This window comes from Apodemus sylvaticus, chromosome 7 (genome assembly GCF_947179515.1).
Source record: "Apodemus sylvaticus chromosome 7, mApoSyl1.1, whole genome shotgun sequence".
In the NCBI taxonomy this organism is placed as follows: Eukaryota; Metazoa; Chordata; class Mammalia; order Rodentia; family Muridae; genus Apodemus; species Apodemus sylvaticus.
Window position 1 is genome coordinate 31,791,725 of NC_067478.1, and position 22,013 is coordinate 31,813,737.

Below are 22,013 nucleotides of genomic sequence, written 5' to 3' on the forward strand. Positions count from 1 at the left end.
GACTGCAATACTAGAATCTTAGAAAATAAAGCTAAAACCAAAAATAATTAATTGAGATATAGAGAGTCACCATTTTGTTCTGAACAAATGAACAATCCACCAAATGGACATTGCATTCTTAAACACATATGCATCAAATCCAAGTACAACCAGTTTCACAGTAGTAAATTACATATTAACCTCAATACGACAACATCAGGTAACATTAGCACTCTACTTCCACTGATGGACAGGTCATTCAGACAAGATTTAAAAAGAAAAATATCATAATAAAAGTAACATCAGAGATCAAATGTACTTAAAGAATACCAATAGAATATTTTGTAACTAGAGAGTACACATTCTTCTAAGTAGTACATGGAAATTTCTCTAAAATAGACCATATATTTGGATACAAAATAAATCTCAACAAGTGAAGAAAAAAAATCGAAATAATTTTTATCCTATCTCACCACAACAGAATACATCTTCAAGTCAAGAGCAAAGTAATCTTTAAAAAGACACAAGCTTGTTGAGATTAAATAAGATACTATCGAAAGATGAATGAGTCATCAAAGAAATAAAGACAGAGAAACTAAGGTGGAACTGAGATGGATGGTTTCTCCATGTTTAGTTATGCTCTGTAGTCTAGAAGGTACCGTGGGCAAGAAAACGGACCAGTAGCTATAAAGTCTACAAACTATAGCACCTCTCTGCCATGCAACTTGTGCCTAATTTGCAATAGTGACATGGCTGTTATAGTGGACTCTGATTGGAGTCCACTGGAGGAGTTCCATATTTGGTACCGAAAATTAGTAAAAAAAAAAACCAAACAAACAAACAAACAAAAAAAAAACCCAAAAAACTTGTACCCAGAGAATAACCTACTAATGTTCAGATAATGGGCACAGTGTCAAACTGCCTTTTAATTATTAATGTTTGTATACATAGATTAACGTTGCTCTCAAATCAAATCAGAAAGGCCTCTTTGCAATGAAAAGGCAGTGAATGCAAACACACACACGACTATTCAAGAAGCTGAGAATGAATGAAGGTTGAACACTTAGCCATAAACCAGAGAGACATTTATTATCACCTCTGCAAAGGTCAAAAAACATTGTTGAGGAAAGAGATAGAAAGAATGCAAGAGCTGGAAGATAGTTCTGAAGAAAGACTAGAAAGTTCCAGGACATAGCCATTCCAGTACCGAACTCAAATTGAGATTGTTTATTCTGTAGCTGCATAAAAGTAGAGCTGACGACAGTCAGTCATGAAGGAAAGAGGGCTGTAGGGTCTCCGCTCACTCTATTGAACTAGGGTCCACCATTAATTGTATAACTACTGATAACCCCACAGGCTCTAATACACAACTCCAAACAGTTGTACAGATGATCCTGATTATAAACACGTCATACCCCAAAACCAATAGCAACCACATGAATACAGCAAAGGGACTTTTAGAAAGGAGATGAGATTAATGGGGCATGCAAGTGAGGATAATCCTGGAGAGTCATCAATACATTGTGCCCATCGACAAAATTGTCAGAATACAAATTCAATAAAAATTTAAGATATAATACAAAAAGGATAAAAATTAAATTTTAGGGGCTGACAAAAATAAAATTTTAGGCTGTCGTGCAAACATGAAGACCTGAGTCCAATTCCTAGCATTCCATATAATCAAACAAATAAAACAACAAAAAACTATGCAGAGAGGAAGGCAATTGTACTGCTATTGCTGAGGAAGCAGAGAGAGCTGGACACTCGTAGCATACTGTACGGCAAGCTAAGTTGAATTTGTGAGCCCCAGGCCAGCAAGAGACCCTGTATCAAAAATCAACAGAGTAATGGATACAGAAAAGGTGGTACATTTGCACAATGGAATACTACTCAGCTATTAAAAACAATGACTTCATGAAATTCTTAGGCAAATGAATGGAACTAGGAAATATCATTCTGAGTGAGGTAAACCAATCACAAAACAATACATATGGTATGCACTCACTGATACGTGGATATTAGCCCAGAAGCTCAGAATATCTAAGATACAATTCACAGAGCAAATGAAGCTCAAGCAGTGGATGGCCTTGTTGGTTATCAAAGGGAGGAGAGGCCCTTAGTTCTGAGAAGGCTGGATGCTCCAGTATAGAGGAATGCCAGGACAGGGAAGCAGGAGTGGGTGGGCCACTAAGTAGGGGGAGGGAGGGATGGGATAGGGTATTTTTAGAGGGGAAACCAAGAAAGGGGATATAATTTGAAATGTAAATAAATGAAATACCTAATTAAAAAAAATCAAAGTGGACAGCTCATGAGAAACATCCCAAAGTTGGCCTTTGGCCTCCCTGATGGATACCTTAAAAAAAAAAAAAGAAAGAAACAAAGAAACAAACAATAAAACAAAAGAAAGTCCCACAAAACAAAACAAAAAGTTAAATTTTATGGAAAGGAAAAAAAACATGTAACTTGAAAAGTCAAAATATTATAAACAATAATTCAAGCCCTTCTCATTTTAGCAGAACAACAATGTCAGGATTTTTGAGCTAGAAATGTTGATGGATGGGAGAGGTATCTCAAAGGCTGAGAGCACTAGCTGCTCTTCAGTAGGACCTGACTGGATTCAATTCCAAGCACTCAATTGGCAATTCCAGGAAATCTGATGCTCTCTTCCAACCTTCATGGGCACCAAGCACTCAAGCAGTACACAATATACATATAGGAAAAATACCAATACATGTTAGGTACATAAAAATAGCAATTCTTTCAGATCATGAAAATATTCAAAGTTTGTTATTTGGGGTGCAAAAGTTACAAATATAAAAATCTATGTGTGTACCGAGGCTCAAGTGAGTCATAATTATATTGAGTTGCTAATATGTGGTCACAGCTGTCACATGGTTTTTCAGATTGTCTAGCAAATATTCTCACTACTCTGCTTAATTTTATTTTCAATCTTCTTCCGTGCTAGTGACCATACCCAGATCCTTGCATGTGCTAGGGGAATACTGTATCACTTCAGCATACCACCCCCTTCAGAATGTGCAATTGCCTCTCCCTATCTGTTATGGTACGTTTTGGTCATTGACACAGCTTGTCTTGAGTATTCGGTTTACATTTGCTCCAAAGTTCAGCTTCTCCTGTTTCCCAATTACCAAGATTATAGGCACATATCAGTGCACAGGTTAAAACTTCTCCTTCATAGAGAAATACTGGTGGGTCATTAGATTTGTGTTTCAAGGATTTATGGGTTACAGAGACTCTGAAAATCTACTGGCATTGCACCTCTGCTTGATGCCAGCACTCCAGCCACAGTCTTCCTGTGTTTATAAAACTTGCCATGCATGTTTGACACACAGACTTTGTGCTTTCCTTTTTCAATTGGCAAGAATTTTATTTTGTAAATGCTCTTATCTCTTGCTGAGTGCTTTTCCTCTATGTTTAAATGAACAACTCTGTTTATTTGCAGTGAATCACTTTCCTTCCTGGGTCTGGAAATACAAAACTCTTGGGCTTCTTGGAGAGAGATCTGATTGATAATGCCATTTCATTGGATAACACATTTAATCAAAGAAAGACTGTTGTTTTGTCAAAAGTATGTACATCAGCACGACAATGTGAGATACCTTTAATAAAATTATTGAAGATCAAATACTGAATACCAGCTTCAATCCAATTAAGAAATTTCTTTTGGGGTGGGTGGATGGGGTTGAGATGGGATATGATCTTGTAGCTCAGTGTGGCCTTTAATTCATGTGGTGGTTTGGATGAGAATGTCCCCCACAGGTTCATGTATTTGAACATTTATTCCCCAATTCAGTCCTGATTAGGAATGTTCAGGGGGAGGAACTTGACTGCAGAGCTTTGGAAGTATATGGAAAAGTGGGGTGTAGGAATCAGGAGTGTTCCCCAGCATGGTATTATTTCTGTACTAGTTACATTTACTGTATGTTCTCACTTCTACACTGCTGCAGGGACTCAGATCTGACTCTTCCTTTTGAGTGTTTTCCATTTGTCATTTTGAAGTCTCAGATCCCTTAACTGGCAGAGACTTCATCATAGTTAGGTAAAATCCTGGAAAGGAAGACTGCTTTCACTAATTTAGAGTCTATCTATATGGCTATTTAAATTTCTGGCATGAATCTGCTCGGTGCTTTAGTTAATTGCCTTATGGAATATGATTGTGCCTCTGCTACTTGAATAAATGGAAGCTATCCATCTTCCTTCAGAGCCTTACACATATTATTTACTCAGTCTCCAACTTTCCCAATATAAGTAAAATATATTTACTACCATAAGAAAATTAGTCTCAGAGATGTGAGATTCTCAGAGAATATAAAGTGTGTTATAAAACAACGCTTATTCTTTAATTCGTTAAGAATACACGAGAAATTTTTAAAAAATAGAAATAAAATTAAGAAAGTCTAAAGGAGCTACTTTTGAAAAGATATTTTAGAAATTCAAGCCTTTTGATTAGTAACCTCCCGTAGTCCCAGCAACACTTCAAAGTGTTCTCTAAACACTGAATTCCCATCAGTGATGCTGCAAGCCTCCGCTCTCATCTCTCATGCTTACCATTGCAGTGACTTCAAAAGAATAAAAAGAGAATGATAATCTCTTACAGTAACCTTGGACTCAAGCTAGTAATTGCGTATTTAGCTATCATGCATTCACAACCAGGTAATTGTCTCATTAAACAGTGTTTTAATAAATATAATAATTAACATTTAGTTATAAAAAAATCAAATGCTCAGCCCATTCAAAAATGAAACTCCGAACCCAAAGGACATCTAGAAAAAAAATGAAAAAGAATTAGATAGTGTCAAACATAGACATCTTCAAAGGAAGAAGATTATTTAAACTTGCCCTTTACTTACTGAAATACAGTTTGCATATTGTATTGTTTTCATCATCGTGCTTATTATAATCCAGCAAGCGAGTGTTCAAAGAACATAAAATCCTACAAATAAATAAACTGAATATGAATACATTTATAAAAGAGGCAACAATTAGGATCAAGAGCTTGACATGCCGGCTTTGATGATGTGAAGCTACGATGTTCCCAGTGGTGTTTCAGCAATGCATGATTTATTGGAAGAATAAAAACTATAATGTCTTAAGGTTCATGATTCTCACATGTTTAATTTGAAGCATGTAATTGGGGTGGTCAGGACTGTAAAATTCGATTGTAAGCATTAGAAGGTACAGGAAGACGTTATAACAGACATCACCTTCAAAATGTTTGTAATTTACCTTAGAGATACATTTGAGAATCTGTCTCAAAACATTTATTAGCAAAATTGGAAAGGTCTCCTAAGGTTATGAATTAGCAAAATTGATAGGAGTAGTTTCTATTATCAGTTAAGTATATGAGTCTCAGAGTTGCTAGAATTTAAGAGTTCCCCATTCAGATAACTGGGGAACTATCTAGATCAGTCTTCATTGGATTTTATTGAGCACAGAGGACTCATTCAATGTCATGTTCAAGCACTGGCTTGGTATATCCAGGTAAGAGGTAAGAACATACAGGCTTGCATGCCATGCAGAGATCTACGATATACTATATATTAAGTGGGATCTAATCAACCTGCTATATCACATTGATCTCTAAAAGAATGTGAGGCAAGGGTGGGAAACACACTTATGAAAACACAAATATTTAGAAGGTTTCTGAAAATGAATGAACAGAGGCTTATGATCCAGAAAAAAGCTATTGTTCACTAATACCGTTTTTTGGCAGTGGCTTGTTGGCAAAGTAGGTTAGAGAGAAGATGACAGCTGAAAATTTTAATATGAAAGTTAAGTGAACAACTTGATCAGAAAGATCTAATGAACACCCAAGAGGCAGGGTATGTGAATGTGTGCTTGTGTGAGAATGTGTTTTTCTATGTGTGTGTATGTGTGTGCCTCTGTATGTGCTTGTCTTTGTGTGTGTGCTTTTTCTGTCTGTGTGAATGTGCATGTGTATGTCGAGTCTGTGTATGTGTGTAAATGCTTGTGTATGTGCCTGTGCATTGAAAGGTTAATGCTGAAGTGTGGGTGACCAAAGGCGGGAAAGGTAATCAGGAACTGAAGAATTGTTATGAATGAAAGAGAATGGGGTATAGAATAAATATTTGGTGTTTATGCTTAACTCTCTATGTCCGTCAAAGCTAAAACCATGGGATTACTTTTAGTTATTTTTTTTCTAAGTAAACACAAGAAATGGAGCTGACTTTATTCAACAGTAGCATAGGTTAAAATAATTGTTAGACTTGAGCTCTGCCATCCTGAACAAGAGAAGGAAGAGCAAAGGTACTGGTTTGCTTGAGAAAACAAAACAAAACACAGGATTCTGTGAATTCCAAAGGTTCATGATGGCGGAGACATTAGGTAGGAGCTACTCAAGCATTTTGGCAAAGATGTCACTTGACTCCCGTGTTCCCAGCATGGGTAAAACATAAACCTCTAAACTGTGATCTTTCAAAGGAGGATGCTCATATCTAAAAATGCCTCTGTGTGTAAACAGCCTCTGCAGATCAAGACTATGTGGAGGAGGATTTACTCTATATGTTCTGGCCTGTAAGGGCAAAACTCACCCACGCAGCTTAGATCAAACTTACAAAGAGAAAGCAAGCACCCATCATTGCTGCTTTGAGTGTCACGTCGAGATCTGCAGGAACATGGATCCCAAAGTTGTCAGCATTTGTGAACACATCATTGACAAATCCCGACCAGTACTTGGAGATCTTCCCAATTGTAACCTTCTCATCAATAGTTTTCACCTTTGCAAAATTAATAATAATGACAATAATAATAATAATAATAATAATATAATGACAACAATAATGATAGGCAGGATATTTGCAGATAAAAAAAGATGGTTGACATCTTGATGTCTTTGAACTATATTCTTCATCACCCTCAAAGTGGCAGCTCTGCGCTGTTTGCTTCTGTGTGTGAATATTTACCTCCACAGTACTCAAAATCTTCAGACTACCACAGTTTCCGCACCATTATAATCTGTTCTCAGTTTCATTTTCTATGCAGATGGAGTAGATAATTAAGGTCAGACAGCCACAAGATGGCAGCACGCGCATCTCTTAGTTATATAGCTAAGTGTGAAGGTAATATCATTACCTATATTTGAATTTTAAACCAGAAGTTGCCATTATAAAATATGTATGGAAAATATATATACTGTGTGTGCATGTGCTCACATGCACACAGATATTTAAAAATTATTTAAAGAATTATTTCTAGGTATAATTAATAACCTTTAAAAATGTATCAATTATGTAATTATTAGTTTTTAAAAATAATACATTGTCAAACTACATTTTTTATGTTATACTCAAACCTTTGTTGACTCACTCCAGTCTAACCAGTCCTGAGTATTGTAAGTCACTTTGAGCCTAGTGTATAATCAGGAGACTGAGGTTAGTCTGACATTGAAGTCTACCATGTCTATTAAATGAGAGATCGACATCTGACTTATCAACAACATATTTTTTATCCTGTTTATCATTTTGACAGTTATTTAATATGGTGATAGAACATAGAAAATAGGGCAAGTTTCTTAAGCTATAGCTATAGCATGAATACTAAACTGTAATGTTAAAATCTATTCAATCACAGTGTTAAGAAGCTGTGTGACATCCTTTCATAATATTGTGCTTAGGACAAGTCTCTTAACAAAGTCTGTATTCTCAATGTCTAGAGACTCCTTCAGAAGCTGTGAAAATAGACATAGGTGGGATATGTTTGAATAATGAAAATGGATGCTTTAAATGTAAATTCTCCCTGCCTTTGATGTTCAATCAGGATAATCTGTTGCAAAAGCATATGCTGTTACAATATAAATTTGCAATGGCTCGCGTTAATATTCAGTTCCCTAAACCTGCAAGCACATTATTTTATGAAACAAACTTAGCAAGTCTTACATACATAACTTTTTTTAAAAAAGGATTTTTTTATTTTATATATGTGACTACTCTGTTGCAGTCTTCAGACACACCAGAAGAGAACATCAGATCCTATTACAGATGGTTGTGAGCTACAATGTGGTTGCTGGGGAAATTGAACTTAGGACCTTTGGAGGAGCAGTCAGTGCTCTTAACCACTGACCCATCTCTCCAGTGACATTCTAATGGAGTATGCTTCTGAAATGAGATCTAAATGGGGTTAAATGTCCATATATAGATATGTATATGCCTGATGCTTGGAGACTTAAATCGAAAATAACAAGAGATTTACTGTTTTAGGTAAGGAGATATATTAGTTTATCACTGTATCTAGCAAATATGCCAAGAATTTTAATTTTATAATCTCTGGAGTAATGGCTATTATTATAAGCATGGAAACAGGATTTCTTAGAGTATTATGCTAATATGCAATTACTAAAATGTATTTAAGGGGTACATTATGATCTTGATGATTTATAAATTGAATTGCATTGCAAGAACTCAGGACCTAAGAAAAACTGTCTTTGTCATTCATACCTCAAAGTCCACATCGCCAAAACAGCCACAGGTTGCACAAGGACCAATGATTTTCAAAATATCTTCTTTGTTCGCATTTTGGATTGTGAATTTGGGCTGAAAGGGGTCCCACTTCTGTGCAACATAACCAACTATAGTACCAGGAGGGGCTTGGATTTCTAGCTGTCAGAGAAAATAGTAATAAAATCAGATTTTCTACAGTTATAATTCATTAATCACAGAAGAATATCAACATACATCTATACAATATTTGTTATGAAATAACTGTTGAATTATAAAAGCCATTGTACATATGCATTTCTATGATGCAAAGTGGTATTTTCTTCTGACATTTTGTATTAGGGTGCAAAGTGATGCTTTCTTTTGAGATTTTGTATTTTGTCATGGAAATAATAAAGATTCATCTCACTGATATACTTAGCATTTTCCATACATGTGTGTGTGTGTGTGTGTGTGCGTGTGCGTGTGCATGTGCGTGTGTGTATTCTGCAGAATGGAGAATGAAACCACATTCTTCTAGCTCACAGAGACATCAGATCAAATTGAGTCTACATCGATGAGAGTTATTATTACAATTCTACTGACAACGACAATCAGTTATGCTTTAAAATAAAATAATTGAGTAATGTCACTCTGTTGTGCACCATGGGTTTATTAAATGTGCAAATCCTCATTCTCATCCAAGCACAATGACACTCAGGGAGGAGGACACAGTGGACAAAGTTGAGTGTCATGTCTTCTCTTGGCCTTGCTACTGTTGAAGATGACTGTATTTGTGTAGTGGTGAGAAATGGAGCCATTCCAATTATTTGAGTAATATGCAAGTCAGGAGGCTATGTCTCATTTATAGGATGCATGAGCTATTTTTACCATTTAAGCTCATGGTAGCTACCATAGTTTCAGGTTACAAATGAAAAAAAATGCCTCACCAAATCTTCATGTTTTCCTTACCCTAGAAAGGAAGATATAAATTCAAACAGCTGTAAGGTTTACTGTCTTGTAGTTCCAGATGAGTGACACTCAAAGGAATAATCTTAAAGAGAAAAGATGCTGAGGGGCAGTGACCAACCTCTTGGAGGTAGCAAGGACACCAGCAGCTGTTACACCTTAGGGGCCTGTTCACTGTAATCACCTCTCGACCCGAGTTGTCTGTGATCCTCAGGGCGCAGGCTCGCAGTGTGGAACACACATTACGATTAAAACAGATGCTTTCTTCCACTGCAAAGTAAATTCTTTGTCCCAAGCTGTTTTTGATCTCATATTTGTTGGAGGTCTCAGTGCCGAGTATCACTATCACGAAACATATCATATGAAGACATGCTTTGATTGGTATCACCATTTGTCAAAAGTCAAGGAGTATCAATAGAACATAGAGTCATGGCGAAGTTACTGGGTCTCAGCTTCATACACATCTGTTTCCATGTTCTACACTTTGATGACATAGCCTCAGGAATCAAAGCAAAGTCTGGGACCAAAACTAACAACTTAATTTATTCTAGAACTATGAACAAACATGTCTCACCACCTTTTAGCCAAAGAACAAACTGTGTAAGGATGGACTCATTACTCAGATAATAACCCTATTATTTTTCTGCAAGTTATTGGGACAATTCACAGTGCCATTTATTACTGCATCTACAATTTCTCTTAGCATGTAGTAATGGCCAATCACTTTAATTTTGACATATATTAGAGTAATATACGACCTTATAAAAAGAAAGCACTCAAGCAATTTGAAAGTAATCATCCTTAAAACATTTTCCTATGGACGAATTGTGTGCATATTTTGTTGAATCAATTGGGAAGCAATAAAACAATAGCATTTGTGTCGATAAAATTTTAACATGCCCTCAACTGTGATTTCCCTTATTAGAATGTTAAGAAATTTTAGTGATTAATATCCATGGGATATTAATTATTGCTTGTCACTTTAAGATTATATTTATTAGAATTTAAATGTAACTGTTATCAAAGACTTATTTTCATACTTACACTTTCTATAAAATTAATAAATTTAGATTTGTTTTAAAAATAGGTCAAGCAATCATTTGATCTAATTCTATACATTGTTTATGACATTTTCAATGTAAGGAATCTTCAGAACACTAAAGTCTTTTCAGAAGTCTTAATAAATGCAGAATCTGATGACTTACTCCCAAGAAGTTCCACCTGCTGATGGATGATTATCAGGTCCAGCTGCAAAGGATGATACAAAGGAAGTGAAAACCATTCCATCACCACCCTTACTATGCAACACAAAGTCTGTCATTTTTATTAAAACGTTTTGAACACTTATCATGTATAAGACAAAGACGTTGCCACAAAAACCAAAGCAAATTCTGAGAACAAAGTGAACTTACCTTTTATTCCAGATCAATGAACAAAATCACATACCATGTTCCAACCAAAGAACAAATTAAGTGAAGAAGAATTCATTATTCAAATCATATCCCTATAATTCTCCTATAAGGCCATGTCTTATTTATAGGATATGTGAGCTGTCTTCATCAAATGTGATTGTTCAACTAATAAATTTACAGGACTCTTAAAGTCCCAAGGCAGATGTGCTAAGAGTAAGAAGAGTGAGAGTGTTTATGGTGTGTAATAAAGAAAGAGAGAGATTATACTACAAACTATTTGGAGGAGATTTTAAAATAATGTGTGAGTAATAATGTAGAAGACATTTTAAAATGTCCCCAAATCTCTTCTGAGGAACTGAAGCCACAGGATGAGTATTGGGCATGCAGCTTCTAGTCCCTGTACATCCACCACCTCCTTCAGGTGGCACCATGCTTTCAAGGACTAAATATCTGTTTATGCTGAAGGATGATGTTTTATGAATAACTCTAATTCTTATTTTTCTCAGACCAGGGAAAACAGAAAACTTTCAGGAACCAACAGAATGTCAACTAAAGCAGAGAAAGTTTTCTGCTATCAATTACCGGCCACAACCTTTGGCCTAGGTAATTAAAAATGAAATATGCAGCTCAAATTGCTGCTCTGGAATTTATTGGCTGTTATTGGGTGTGTTTGTGATCATGATGTATGTTACACATACCATAGTGCCCATGTCGTACTTAGAGGACACTTTATAGGGGTTGTTTCTGTTTTACTTCATTTAGACTCTGGGGGTGGAGCTCATGTTGTTAGGCTTACCCCCAAGCCATCTTACCAGTCCAAATATTATCTTTGTAAATGAAATATAAAATATTTGTTTTAGAGCAGCCTCATTTCTTTGTGTTTGTCATTTAATCCTCCCTACTCCTAGCCCCACAAAAGCCAAATATTGAACCTTTACTGAAGTGCTGATCGCTGCATTTCTAACACTTCATTTTAAATCCCATCTTGAAGTTGTTTTCACTGTATTCCCTAATCATATATGTAAACTCAGCAGGAATCTTTACGATAAGGCAACTTTTGGCAAAGTATGGATGGTATTGAATGTCAATCCATAATTCCAGGAAATTCGAGGCTGTGTTTTGTTCTTTGATTGTTCTTGTCTATCCTGAGATGAGGTAGAACATCTCCGTTTAATGTCTTATCACTAATGAAAGAACACAATGTGCCCTCTATTCGAAAGGCAAATATTTTTTATGGACATCATTTATAACTTGGGATACTCTAAAATCATATGAACAATAACGTCAAAGCATCTTTAAGGGGAGTAAATTTTGAGGGTATGGTAGGTGTTCTGTTTCCTTGCAGAAAATGAAGAGATGTGAGCAAAGAAGGGGAAAAGCAACTTCAGAAAGAATGTGGTTATTACCTCCAAGAAGAATCAAATTAGCAATGGATCCCTGGGGACAGGGCTACAGTGTCTGTGTTTAAGGTAAGTACCCAACATCTTGGGTAACCAAGAACTTGAGACTAGATAGCCCAGGAACCTAAGGTAAAACCAAATACTTAAAGGAAAAAAAAAGCAGAGCAGTAAAATGATTCATAATAACATTCTGATTTGTTCACATCAGTTCTCTAATTAGTCAGTGTCAGAGAAGTTCCTCCTTCAGCAAGTGGGAACAAATACAGAGGAGACCCACAGCCAAACACGTGGAGGGTAAGAGACCTTGGAATACTCAGCCCTAAATGGGATATCTCCATCAAGTCCCTCTGCTCAGGGCTCAGGGATTCCTACTGAGGAGGAAACAGAAAGAATGTAAGAGCCGGAGGAGATGGACAACACCAAGCAAACAAGGCCCTTAAATCAACATGTTTGACACCACCTGCTAACTCACAGAGACTGAAGCAGTGTGCTCAGAGCCTGCACCAGGTGGTGCCCTAGAGCTCAAAGGAGAACTAGACACATGTCCTCATCCCTAATGGAGAAGCAGCGCCCAATGGATAGCCACTTGCAAATCAAAATCTAGTTTCCTCCAAGATACTTTCACTGAGGAAACAAACTACTCTTAAGGACAGTAGGTGGCCTGACCAGCAGTAGATGGCCAGCAGGAAATGAACTCAGTGGCATCTTTGGAGGTTCCATGTCTAATATGTCCTGTTATGGATTTCCCCATTTTAAAAACATTTTATCATACATATATATATATATATATATATATATATATATATGATATATATCATATATGTGTGTGTGTATAATGATATATTTATATATTTATGTATGATATATATAAATATATATCATATATAAAATCTTGGTGTATGTGATATGGCTACCATTCAATGTTTTTTATGAGATTCCTGAATGTGCGAATGAGTGAGTCTCTGTTTCTTGTGCCTTCTTTTAGGCTCTTTTCCTTCTGTTTGTTCTTTAAAATTCCTATGTTCTTGTTCCTTTGTTTTATCATATCATATAACATATCTTGTCATATTGAATCAGAACCCCTTAGCAGATGGCTAGTTTCTAAAGAAGAACATAAAGGGGGTAGATGCAGAAGGGATGGGGAATGGAATGGAACTTGGAGGAGTAGACCGTGAGAAAAGCAGACTTAGGATATATTTTGTGAGGAAAAATTCTATTTTTAATAAAAAGTTAATGCAAAGTAGTTGAACAGAAGGCCATTTGATTTTGAAATGTTTCCTGATCTTTTTGTACATATAGACGTAAAAAGTAAGCCCATATTCTTTTAGTATAGAATGAGTAAATTATACCCATTAGAAGTAAAATATTAACAATTTATGGCATTTTTCTGAAAAATATCAAGAAAGGTATGTTTTAAGAAAAGGTATCGAGTTTAAAACAGAAGCTCATGAGGTCTTAAGTCTTTTTATCGAACGCTAGAACACATATACACGTCAAGCATCTGGCCACAGGGTGTCATCATTCATGGGTGGATGAAGAATATGTGGCGGCCATATGTGATCATCAAACCCCAGCCCTCTGGCGCTGGTATATCACTTTTAGATTTGGCAAAATCTTGTCTGACAACAGTCCCAAACAGCTTGCAGCAGTTAATCAACTCTAGTCAGCTATTCCAGCTGATCCTTTCTGCAGATGGAAGATGGTAGGCTAGCTTTTCCAGCTCCTTTTCCTAGCTTCCTGCGCTCACCAGTCTGTATAGAACATTTGTCTGCCAGTGGGTTTCTGGAGAAGGCATCTGCAATTATAAACATTTTCCCAGCGACATATGCTACATGCAGCTTAAAGCCTATCAGGCATAACAGAAATCTCTTGTACCTTAAGGGAATTAACACAGAGATTTGATTTTGATAAAAGAGATAGACTTTATGTTTGAAGGAATGCCAGGCAGGCAAGTATGGTGGCGTATGTGCTGACATTCCAATATTAGTGTAAGAGTCTTTTAAATCCTGTGTAGGATAATCTGCTAAAACAATATACCCATATATGAATGGTAATGGCTACTTATTTGCCATGTGACAGAGATATTACAAGGCTTGAAGCGCTGTCCATTCTGCTGAGACTACAACAGCAACAATACCTAGTAGTGACATGACAACTCAAGCAAGTTGGCCCGCAGCTTCACAAACATCAGAAGATAGTTACTTGCTTTCGATTTTCACACTACTTTTGAGATATGTTGAAAAGTCTCAACTTTTTGCAGAAACCTCCACAACCGCCTTCTCCTTTAGAGATGTGTGTTTTCCTGGCTTCTGCACACACTGCTTTGCACTTTATAAATCAACATTCTTTTTGGTTTGATTACTAACTTCCAAATGTTTGAGTGACAGGCCAATGCTTCTTCTGTGCCTTGAATATAGCAAGTGCCCAATACATATGTTTAATTTAATAGCCATACATGGTTTTGTCTGATAATTCTTTGAGAATATCTATCTCCACATCTTGGCCATGAACAGAAGGCAGATAAACGTGCTACATGACAAAGTAAAGACTTGTTCAGCCTTGCTACTCTGTCAAGTAAATAAGTATAGGTGGCAATAAAGTGGAATAAAATTCTTTCTAAATTAGAGAAATCAATAAAATCAGTATTTTATAACTTCATGATTTTCACGAGTTCTGTACTCCATTAAATTACTGGTTGAAAGGACAAGAGTTTGACTCGCTTCTAAAGAAAACAGACTAGTGGAAATGAAAGCATGCCAACCTGGCTTAAATACTCCAGACCAGGGGGGAGAGTGGCTGTTGGCAGGAAACTGCTTGGCTGAGAGACATCCGGCTGCCTCCTTGCTTGTTTCCTGGGATTGGAAGAAGCCTCTTGAGAGTTTTGATCTGGGTTTGTAGCTCGAGGAAAGAAACCAGGCAGACCTCTAGGCTTTTGGTTCTGGGAATCTGCAAGAGAAAGTAACTATTTTGATGTGTGTTCAAAGTTTAGGTTGCTTTTACTTTTACATAGTCCTCTCTCTCTCTCTCACTCTCTCTCTCAAATTTGATGTCAATTTGTCCCTTGATTGATGTCTCTCATTTTGGTGCATTTTCCTTTATTTTCTCTATTCAGTGCCCTCAGTCAGGAAAGAAGGAACACAGAAGAATGCTGTGGTTACCAGGAGAAGTAGTTGAGTAACTTGGCTTAAATAACTGACCCGCAGATACATTGTACAAATAGCATTTTTTTTTAAAGAAGAAGAACCATAGCTCACAAAAGCAAAATAAATGGTAACAGGCCCTTGCAAGTCTGTACTCATAAAAGCACAGAGCCTTAGATCTGACTGTTTACTTGCAATGCTATTAAGCCTATTAAGCCATAGTTTCCTTTTCTTGGACATTATGGGTCTTTTATTTCATGAAGATGCATTGTCTAATCCATTTTCTTTAGTCTCACTTTGAAGAGTACACTTAAGCTTTCATCAGAACCACCTGAGGGACCTAACAAATAGGCGTTGGGCCTTTCTGCATTTAGCGCTTCAGAAATTAGGGTGTGAGCATTGCAAAGTTGCATTTTGATTAGTTCCCAGGTAAAGCTAATAGTCCTAATGGTCTGAAGGGTGTCCTTGCAAAACTCACACGGTTGAGGAAGCTCACAAATCTCTGTGAGTGACTTAGAATAATTATAGAATTATGTGAAGGACACTTGGCAAGTTTAGAAATATCAACCAATATCAATATCGCTGCCAATAGATAGACTTCAATTTCAGTCATTTCATAATGAATCCTGTGTTTCCTATTTATTGTGCATTCATTTATGTGATATTATGCATAAGCCCCAAGCAGGAGAATCTTCATCTAAAAATATAAATGATAGCTTTCTACTACTGTTTCCCTAGTCATTGTGTTATTTCACTCGTTAGATATTATACTTTTTTCCAGAGACCACCAGTATTTTTGGTTCTCATCCTCACAGAGTGCCAATGCTTTATAAATATATGTGGTTTGTCAACATTGTGTCACTTTAGCTTAGCTGTTGGTTGACAACAAACTGAATGACCAAGTTTTTTTTCTTTCAAATATTATAGGGTTCATTATGAATGTAAGCACAGTTAAACATCACATTGCTTAACAGAATGAAAATTTCTGAGATTTAGGAGATTTCACTGCTGTGAGAAGGTCATGCAGTATGTTTGAAAACTAAACAGAGCCTGGCATTATTAGGAAACAGCATTTTATGAACCCTGGTCTATGTGGCTCATCACTGACAGAAATAATGTTAGGTTACATGTACATGAATGAGGTAAAGGAATTAGTTCTGGATATAAAGAGTAAATTAATAACAGCTGTATAAGATGTGATTACGTGCTCTTGTGGAACATGTAGTAAAATTGGGGTACTATATAAATATTTAGTAATAAATTAAAATAGTCTTCTTTCTGCAATGATACTAGATTTATGAAATTTTCTGTGTTTGAGGTATTTTTCTGCATCTTTAAATCACAAATACAGTTTTAAGATGTGCTGGGATTCTTTCCGAGATAATAAATTCCCATCATTAAGAAAACCCAAGCGCAGTCTGTACAGGGATGAAGGAGCACAGACACCAGATGAATGGCCCTTTGGACAAAAGAATAAATTGATTCTAGTAAGGGAGCTTGTTAAGCTTGTGCATACAGGAAGTGTTAATGAGGGGCAATTGCCAGATGACTCATTTATTTATTTACCCCTAAGGTCGTAGGAACTGACTGGGTTTCTATTAATATTGATGTCAAGTTGCTAAGTTGGCATTTGTCTGTGGCATTTGAGATCCGTACAGGACTTGCTTGAGGATTAAACAAATGAAGAAACTTGTCCTTTGTCTCTACTGTAATAGAGCTTGTAAGTTATAAGGCTACAGCAATTGGCTTCCCACAAGGATCCCCCCCCCCAGAACTGCCCTGACCTCTGGGACAGACACAAAGGAAGGGAATAGATAACACATCTTCTTCTTAGGAAATGACTCTGGGAGGGAATTCCAAGGGGGGAACCTCAAGACTAGGAAGATTATGTAAAATACTATCTTAAAATCAGAGAGGAATTTGGGTATTTGGACGGGAGTCTCACCTGTGTCCCTGGTTACTGCAAAACTTCTGAGGGGCAGAGAGGCTGTAAGGCGTGGGAGACAACTGATCTCATGTGAAGGGGGGCACCAAGGCCTGACACTATTCCTGATACTATGATGTGATTATAGACAGGAATCTAGAATGGCTATCTTGTCAGAGGCCCTATCAGCAGCTGACTGAGACAGAAGCAGATATTTACACCCAGTCATTGGACTGAAGTCAGGGACCCCTATGGTTGAATTAGGGGAAGGATTGAAGAAGCTGAAAGGGAGAGAGACCCCCATAGGAAGACCAGCAGTTTTATCTAACCAGGACCCCAGGGAGCTCCCAGAGACTGAGCCACTAACCAGGCAGCCTACACAGGCTGGTCCAAGGCCCCCAGCACATATATAGCAGACAACTGCCTGGTCTGGCCTCAGTGGGAGAAGATGCACCTAATCTTTGAAAGATTTGAGGCTGCAGTGAAGAGGGAGGCCTGGTGGTGGGAGGGAGCATCCTCTCAGAGGCAAGGGATGGGATGAAGAAAAGTGGGAGGGGGACGGAGAGGAGGGGCAACAGCTGGAATGTCAATAAACAAAATAATTTCTAAAAAGTCATAGGGAAGCTAATGATCACATTAGCAACAGTGGGAATATATATATATATATATATATATGTATATATATATCCATGTATATATATATCCATGGATATATATATACATATATATATATGGATATATATATTATGTATATGTATATATACATATATTTGTGCAGCAAACACCTTGTCCAGCATCAGTGCCAATAGAAACTGTCATCATTTTGCAGAAAACAAAACCGAAAGCAAACTAGTGGCAAAATCCAGTTCTAGAAAAATGAGTTCACAAACACAATGCACCAGAGTAGCTCATGTGGGGATGGAGATAGATGCTTGATCATTAGCTAGAAAGGAAGGGAACAGTGTCAGCTGCTGGAAGCGTCCCCTAGCTTGGTCTTGGTGGTGGTTACATAAGACTATCCTCATTTAAAAAGCCATAGGACCTTTGTTTGGTACTCTTGGGAACATGCCAAATCCCACAACTATATATGGTAAATTAATCACAAAATTTGCTGGAATATTGTCATCTCTTCCTGATACTTTCTCTTTTAAAAGATCAGTAAATAACACCACGTTTTTCTTCTAAACTATGCTGCCTTAACACAGCACCGTACATGACTTAACATCTGAAAATGTCCTGCGTATCCCTGACCTGAGATACTAGGATTCTGACCTACCAGCAGGGCTGGCTGACACCTTTCAATATATGTGTCTTTACTAAGTGAAGAGGTTCCAGATGATACACGGTGCTTTGAGTCTGCTGGCCTCCAGGTCAGACTGTCTTGGACTTGTCTCTAAAATGCTGTTTCCTGCAGTCTCTGAGGTGATGTTACCCAATAATTCAGTTTCCTAGGCTAGATATTATTAGGAAGTCATGGTCGTATCTTTAAATGTTTTAAAACAACATATCCTCAGACATATTTTAAGTAAAAATGATGATAACTTAGTTGCCCAAACACAATTTCTGTCTAAATGACACCCTCTTGTTACTTTGAGTTTGTAATAAGTGTTCTATCCAAGCCATGGGCTTAACATTTTTAGCTCACCAAACGGGTGTTCATTTTCATCCTGAAGTTTGTCTCTGGGTTTAGCATTAATTTTTGTCATTACAGAACATCACTTCTTTTTAGCAGATTAATCATAATATTGCTTTCCAGTCACATTTTCTTCAAAGGCCCAGACCACCAGATGAATAAGAAACTCCTTTGAATTGCTATCTGGCTTTGAATTTCTATCTACTCTTTTAAAAATGTATAACTAACCATAAATATTTCACACATGCTGCAACTCTTTCCCTTGCAGGCCACTGTGTTGCTGCTCTCAGTTTATAAGACGGGAGGCATGTGGACCAGGCTAGTGCCAGCATTCAAGAAATGTTTATCAAGTTTTGTGTTTATTTGTCTTCAAATAGAGGCCATTATGCACACATACATTAAAATTCAATATTTTTCTCTCTGATATATTTTATAATTATTTTATAAGCTTTCCCAAGGATTCTCAGGGACTGGCCTACATTAAATAAGCATGTAAAACACAAAGATTACTTAATTTGTTTAATAGATGTCAGAGATGTGTTTTATGAAGCAAGGAGGAGTGTCTATACATTACTTAGATAGAATCATCTCTTTAAATCATTTAGGACAGTGTGCGTCTGTAGAGTCATCTTTCTTGTGTGACTATTTTTCAATGTTTCCTTCAGTTCGCAAATCAAATTTCATTCTAAAACTTTTCATTATAGTGTAGAGATTAATGATTCATTTTGATAATTGAATAAAATAGATTATAAGTTCAGTTTTTAGAAATATTTTACCGTGGTTGTAACTTATTACCCCAGACAAAACTGTATCTCTTGTCATTTGAAAGCTGCCTAATTGAAGCAGATATTTCAATATTTTCAGGGTTCTGAGTAAAGCTCTCCCCTTTCCCCTCAATGTCCGTAATTGATCTGCTTACTTCAATTGTATATTGTGACCATTTTGATTGATTTTTTTATATTGAATTCATTACTGAAGTAATGTTTGAAATATTTGAAAGGTTGTAAGAAAAATAATTAGTTCTAGTGTATCAAGTTGAGGCTACTTGCAAGTTGAGGCTGCTCTGAGATATTCTGCTCTTCGCTGGGCTGTGTGTCACATGGTTTTGAACAACAAATGAGCAATTAAAATGTTTAAATACCGTTTTCAAATGTTTATGTGGAATTTCATCCAATTGCTGTGCTTAAACTAAATGCCCCCGCTCTAATTTTGCTTTACAGCATCTTTTTGCTATTTTGCTAAGTTTACATTCACTGCAATCTTGGTGTAAAATAATACAAGAGCAACACACAGCAGCTTTTAAAGGACCAGCGTCACCGATTGTACCCCAGCAGTCACGCTTGTGTCTATAGTATAAATGAGGGCAAATTGCTGCCTAGTCTTAAACCTTACCTTTAGAGGCCATGGCAGTCTGAGTACTTCTTCAAAGGCAGCCAGGTGAAAAGGCTTTTCCTGTTTCCACACAAAGAGACCAGAATGAATAAAACCCCCGAAACTTGCAGTCTGCCTCATGTCAGCTTGCAGACAGCAGAAAACACAGTGCCTAGCTGGTTCTAGAGTGTTTGATTTTATCTGTTTGGACAACAGGGGGAGATAAAGCCGTCATGAAGGTAAAACACCTACTTGGAAGAAGTCCCATAACTTGGTGGCCGAGAGAGCTTCTTAAAAATAACACAGAGAAAGGTAAGCACAGCATTTATGTTGTCATATTACCACTTAGGTGCGTGATATGTTCTGGAATCCGATGTGGTCTGTTAAGTCCTCAGAGGCTATTTAAATTGACCTATCACCGGTGAGACTGCCACAGCTGTAAACACAATTCTTTATATGTTCAAATGTTTGAACAACAATCTTCCTTATTTTGTCATGTGATTTCTGTCCAACCTACACTCCATAAAAACAAGCAAGCAAGCAAGCAAACAAACAAACCAAAACAAAAGAGGGTGCATTCCCAACAATTTATGTACACAAATACTTATTTATTTTCATGTGTAAATTAAATGTAATTAATCATAGAAATTGGGAAGCACAAAGTCTTGGTAGCTTCACAAAGTTAATCAAAGCCTGTAGATATTTAACTCATTGGTTACCGAAATTTCAGCCTTCAAGTGTTAGCCTGTGGTTGGGGACAAAGCTTCCTAGGAGAGGACAGGCTTGGCTCACCTAGCCAATCTGCTCTGAGGCTATGGTACAGGATACATTACAGCACAGTCTACTCTAAAAATAGTGATGTGGCCTTAGAAGGGGGACACAAAAATCTAAAGTTCAACATGGTACTTATTAAAAGCATAGATTTTCTTATTGGACAGGAAACCTTTCTCTTGTCTTATTTTGCTTGGTAAGTTTGGGCCTGAGCACAGCTATTGTATTTACCATTGTACAGGAAAGCCATAGTCTCATTTTTATTTGTAAGTTAAATTTCATAAACTTTATTGGCATTTGCAAAAGAAGAAAGTTAATCTAAAGACATTAAGGTGCATGGTCAAACAGTGTTTTGCATTGTGATTATGATTGGGCTGTAATTTTGACTATTCTATAGAGCACCAACTGGAAATACACAAACAGGGAACCATGATTAAACACATTTGACCTGTAGAGGGCACACCATCGCTGCATTTGCACATGGTCATGTGACTGAGAGCTGACCTCTATAAGATGCTGTGCAATCTGACATTTCCACCTGGTCTAATGTGGTTAAGTTACGTCTGAAGGATGTTAAAGCCTGTTTCTCTCTTGTGCACTCTTTGTCTGCATCACCAACCACATTGTCAACATTGTTTTTCTCTTTTCAGATCCCTCTCATTTACCTGTCTCTGGTCTGATTCCTTTCTCTCTTTTTTGATTCACATTCTTTCTCAAGGAGAGCTCCAACCCCTCTGTAATGAAATTCAGATGTTTCAAGCATGCTACTGCTTCCAAGTATCCTAATAATTGCTAACTATTTGTTTGTGCTTTGAGGCTGGCTAGTCTTCCTCTCCACCAGCTTCACCTTCAACTCTAACAATCCTAACAATGCTCTGTCCATAGTAGAACTGAGGGCACCATTATTGCTCAAGATGGCCACGCCCTCCACCAGGGGCAATGGCTTCTCTTGCTATACTGA

At 37.0% G+C, this 22,013-nt stretch overlaps 1 protein-coding gene across 2 annotated transcripts; it reads right to left on the minus strand.

The window, feature by feature from the left end:
* Positions 1-4,894: 4,894 nt before the first annotated feature.
* On the minus strand, positions 4,895-20,315 carry Plscr5 (phospholipid scramblase family member 5). 2 transcript variants are annotated; one of them, XM_052189291.1, is made up of 7 exons: positions 20,303-20,315; positions 15,011-15,159; positions 10,607-10,649; positions 9,523-9,743; positions 8,454-8,615; positions 6,576-6,737; positions 4,895-4,933 (listed from the first exon to the last, which is right to left on the minus strand). In XM_052189291.1, the coding sequence occupies exons 1-7, from the start codon at positions 20,313-20,315 to the stop codon at positions 4,895-4,897; spliced, it is 789 nt and encodes a 262-aa protein (XP_052045251.1). The 2 variants fall into 2 exon arrangements, with proteins under 2 accessions (XP_052045251.1, XP_052045250.1); XM_052189290.1 differs by having other exon boundaries at positions 14,975-15,159.
* Between the last annotated feature and the right edge of the window lie 1,698 nt (positions 20,316-22,013).

Excerpts from the sequence above, each read along its gene's own strand:
- Plscr5 (XM_052189290.1), bottom strand. Across the intron at positions 9,744-10,606 it reads GCAGGTGGAACTTCTTGGGA|TGATACTCGGCACTGAGACC; the intron begins GTAAGTCATCAG and ends GTTTCGTGATAG. Across the intron at positions 4,934-6,575 it reads TGGGTGCTTGCTTTCTCTTT|GATTTTATGTTCTTTGAACA; the intron begins GTAAGTTTGATC and ends ATTTATTTGTAG.